We start from the raw sequence: 4,058 nt of genomic DNA, 5'->3' as shown, positions 1-4,058 counted from the left end.
AGAAAATTCTGAAGTACAAACTTGAAAATCTTAGATCCAATGTGTATCCTTTTAGTGGCCAACACGTGGATTCATCTGCCATAGGATGGTTATAGCAGTTGTTTCATCTCGAGCATTTTAGTTGTATGGCAGTAAACATCCTAATGGTACCCACGGTGGCATGTCAATTGTGCTTTAATTTATTGATAAGTGCAACCAAACTTTGACCAAATGCAAAAATTCTACAGGTCGTCGAAAATTGCTATGGCAGTATGCTTGTAAAGGTACTTAACTACATGCATCTTACTAGAAAATATGCATAGACAGACTGATTTATTGCCTTTATCATTGATAAAGGTGTTAGTTTGATCCATATGAAGTTCATAGTTATCTATTTTGATTGATTTTGTTGTCCTTGCCTCTCTTCTTTTTTTGCTTTTTGCTTAATAGGTGGTTGTAGGATGCCAAATAAAATAAAATGATTCATTACTACTCAAATATGTCCTGTTTAAGTGAAGGATCCCTACTGCTTGCTAAATTATTATCACATTTCACCAGCTGGAATTATTCATAGATAGTCATGTTGCTGAGTATTGGGCAGGAGGTATGTAATCCATGTGCTTCAACTCATGTAGCAATCCGGCAATGATAAAATTATGGCTAGGGGTACTCCTTTCAACATCTACCTTGAATACTAGCTACTAAACGAGGGAAGTTTGCTCAAAGCAATACACATCTCCACCGGAGAAATTGTGTTTGATGCTGCAATAATACTTCCTCTTTTGTTGTCATTGAGATATAGATTTTGTTAATTCATTTTAAAGTTAGTAAATCAATTCATATGTATGTTAACATTTCTTAAATATATGATATTTTCAGAAATAAAGTCTCTTGAGCAAGATACTATGATCTTGGCTGATGAACTGGGGTCCCACATATTGGTGGGGTCTCAAGACTCTCAACAATATTGTTGCTTGATTTCTTTTTTATTTCTTCCTTTTTTTTTTCTATAGAATTTTCTGATGATGAAAACTGTGTAATAGGGAATGGAAGCTGTAACTGCTGAAAGCTTTAACCCTTTTCTACTACAATTCATCAAATTAGACGGGGGAATTCGTTTTCTCATAGCTTCCCAAATCAGATATATATATTTGATCCAAGTTTGTTTGTTATTCTTATGTAGGTGTAGATAAATTTAGCCACAATTGGCAAAACAAAGCTTGGATTCTTTTGTGCAGTTTCATCATTTTGAACCTCCATCATCATTTGAAATAAAAATGTCATAGATATACCAACTCACGTGTGCACCGATCAGTTCGAGGGCACCTAAGCTCGAGGGCTGAACTTTGTTCTAATAATGGTTTACTTAATTTTGCTGTTAATTTCTGCTACTGATTTTCATATTCATAAATTGATATTAGGTGAAATCACGTGTCCTTAAAACCACATTATAAGTTTAATTGTTATCCAATTTTTAGGGTAAACACTACCGAACAATATAAATGCGTCCGTTGAGTAGCATTTTCCAATTATTTTTTAAGGATATGTCGTGGGTCTCGTTATTTTTTGGGGTATTATCACTTTTAGCCCGCGCAAGAAACTATTTACATTTGGTAGGTGAAAAAGTATAGAAAATTTGTATAATTTTTGTATATAACATACAGAACATTTATATATATATACAAAAAATATACACTTTTTGGCTATCATTTTGAGAGCAGCTATAGAATATCATTTTCCCTATTTTCTTGCCTTTTCCATTTTGAAGGCTTGGATTGCGAAGGAAATCGAAATTAATTAATTTGTGTTTCTTTTCCCGCTCGGTATTCGGTATTCGTATGAGGCCTAGCTAAATTCGTATTCGGGATGAAAGATCTCATATTAAGGGATAATCAAAGCGCTTCTTAACCAATGCGATTCCATATACCTAGACTCGAACCCCACATCTCTTGTTATGGACAATGGTTTTTTCTTACGTTCTCTTCGATTATTTCATGCTTTTGTACATCATGTTCCTCTACAATTTTGAATTTAAGAAATTAGCTTTTTTAGATCTCTTATGTGTAAAAAACAGATCTCTTACGTATTAAAGTAAATCTCTTATCCGTTAAGAAAAGATAAGAACATGCTCAAAAGGAAAACATTATCACACCGTTGTATAATTAACAGAAATATTAAATGATGACTTAATTTTATTCATAACTTGTTACAACAAGCTCTAAAAAGCTGCAAGATTATTACTATTACATCTTGCAAGTACAAAGGTTTTATATGGTGACCTTATCCATGGATGGCCTCACCTTTGTAGGAGCAGCACCTGCTGCAACCATTGTAATTCCGGCGGCCGCAGCAACCATAGCGGCAGTATCCTCCACCACCACCGCGTCCGCCACCTCCACGTCCGCCACCACCACGTCCACCGCCAGGATATCCACCACCACCACGGCCGCCACCGGGGTATCCACCACCACCACGGCCGCCGCCAGGATATCCGCCACCGCCTCCAGGGTATCCGCCGCCACCGCCAGGGTATCCTCCACCACCATATTGAGCTTCATGTACTTCATTCTTGCTAGTGGTTTTGTTTGCTGCATCAATTGTGAAAACAAGAATATTGTTCTTTAACTTTTTATTCTTCTTCCCTTTTTAGCTTATTGTTATGTGATCCTAGCACAGAATTAGAAAATATGCATTCCATAAAGTTGTAAGATATAATATTTTAGTAGGTTTAAAAAATTTTATATGCAAAATGTAAAATTAATGGAGGTTTTACTTATATACTCTTCTTTCATGACAAATGTGCAATTATTATCCTAGTAATTATACAACTTAGTAAATATTCTCTCCGGTCCAATTTAATCGATTTTTTGGCCTTTTTTTTAGGTTAACAATATTTGATTTTTTCAAATATCAAGAAGAACTTAATTTCTTTTTTTCAAAGTTGGCCTTAGAGTAAAGAGCCTAGGAGTTTTTTTTTTCAATAAATAAATTAAGGTTAATATGATCAATTTATTAATTAATGCTAAAAGATAAATTCCTTAATATGTGTAAAAACAACCAAAGAGTAAATTAATGTGGATCGAAGGGAGTATACAGTAATTTCAAACTCTAAGTACGTACTTGTTCTAGTGGAATTTAAATAATATTGAATTAAGAAGAGAATTGAATATATATATATATATATATATATATATATATATATATATATGTGCAAATAATGAGAGGGGTCTTACAGTCCTCTGCTGAAGTGGTGGAAGTCTTAGACAACTCCCTAGCTAAAACCTCAGAGCTTATCATTAGAAAAATGGCCAAAAAAAGGCCAAGAAACAGAAATGCCTTGTAACCCATCTTTTGTCAAAGTTTAGTAATGTTACTTGAATTGAAGGATGGAGAAATTGATGCATTATTGGGCTCTATTTATAGTAAAATTTGAGTACATAACTGATTGAATAGAAGGGTATTAATTTCTGAGGGGACCAATATTCAGTTGGCCGGTGAGGAGAGTGAAGAGTTCATATTTGAGTTCTAAAAAGATATTTACATAATTCTAATACCATAACAGTGCAGAAGCGGATCCAGGATTTATATTCTACAGATTCAACTTTTAAGGCTCTTTAGTATTTAACTCATTATATCCTTATAAAGTTATGGGTTCATATCCAAAATTTATTGCAGTTTCAGTGAACTTTAAAACATAAATTTGTACTCCGTGTTAAAGTTATGGGTTCAATTAAATGCGTTACTGTAGCGCTACACCCGCCCTGTAACAGTCTATATATATTTTGCATTATCAGGTTAAACTGACATGTAATGACGAATAATTAACCACTGATATTTATGAAGTCAGGGAAAAATTTGCAAATTCTTATAATGAAATTAGTAGGTTACGTTTGTATTTCGAAAATGTGCAAGATGAGAAACCCCTGCACAATAGAAGAAGGAGTATTCAACTTATGTGGTGTAGTTTGATTAGACGTAAAATTTAAGAAACAAATAACAATTTTTAGAACTTGTCATTTTAAATATGTCATAAATTTCTGTAATAATAAATACATGTTATTAAGGAAAAATATAAAATT

At 33.5% G+C, this 4,058-nt stretch overlaps 1 protein-coding gene across 1 annotated transcript; it reads right to left on the bottom strand.

Moving 5' to 3' along the window:
* Positions 1-2,111: 2,111 nt before the first annotated feature.
* Positions 2,112-3,381, bottom strand: LOC109205944 (glycine-rich protein 3-like). Its single transcript, XM_019368711.1, has 2 exons — positions 3,213-3,381; positions 2,112-2,567 (listed from the first exon to the last, which is right to left on the bottom strand). Exons 1-2 carry the CDS (start codon positions 3,325-3,327, stop codon positions 2,260-2,262), a joined length of 423 nt encoding a protein of 140 aa, XP_019224256.1. The 5' UTR covers positions 3,328-3,381; the 3' UTR covers positions 2,112-2,259.
* Positions 3,382-4,058: the final 677 nt, after the last annotated feature.

Source organism: Nicotiana attenuata, unplaced genomic scaffold (genome assembly GCF_001879085.1).
Source record: "Nicotiana attenuata strain UT unplaced genomic scaffold, NIATTr2, whole genome shotgun sequence".
NCBI classification, from domain to species: Eukaryota; Viridiplantae; Streptophyta; class Magnoliopsida; order Solanales; family Solanaceae; genus Nicotiana; species Nicotiana attenuata.
This window is presented reverse-complemented; position numbering and strand designations above follow the sequence as displayed.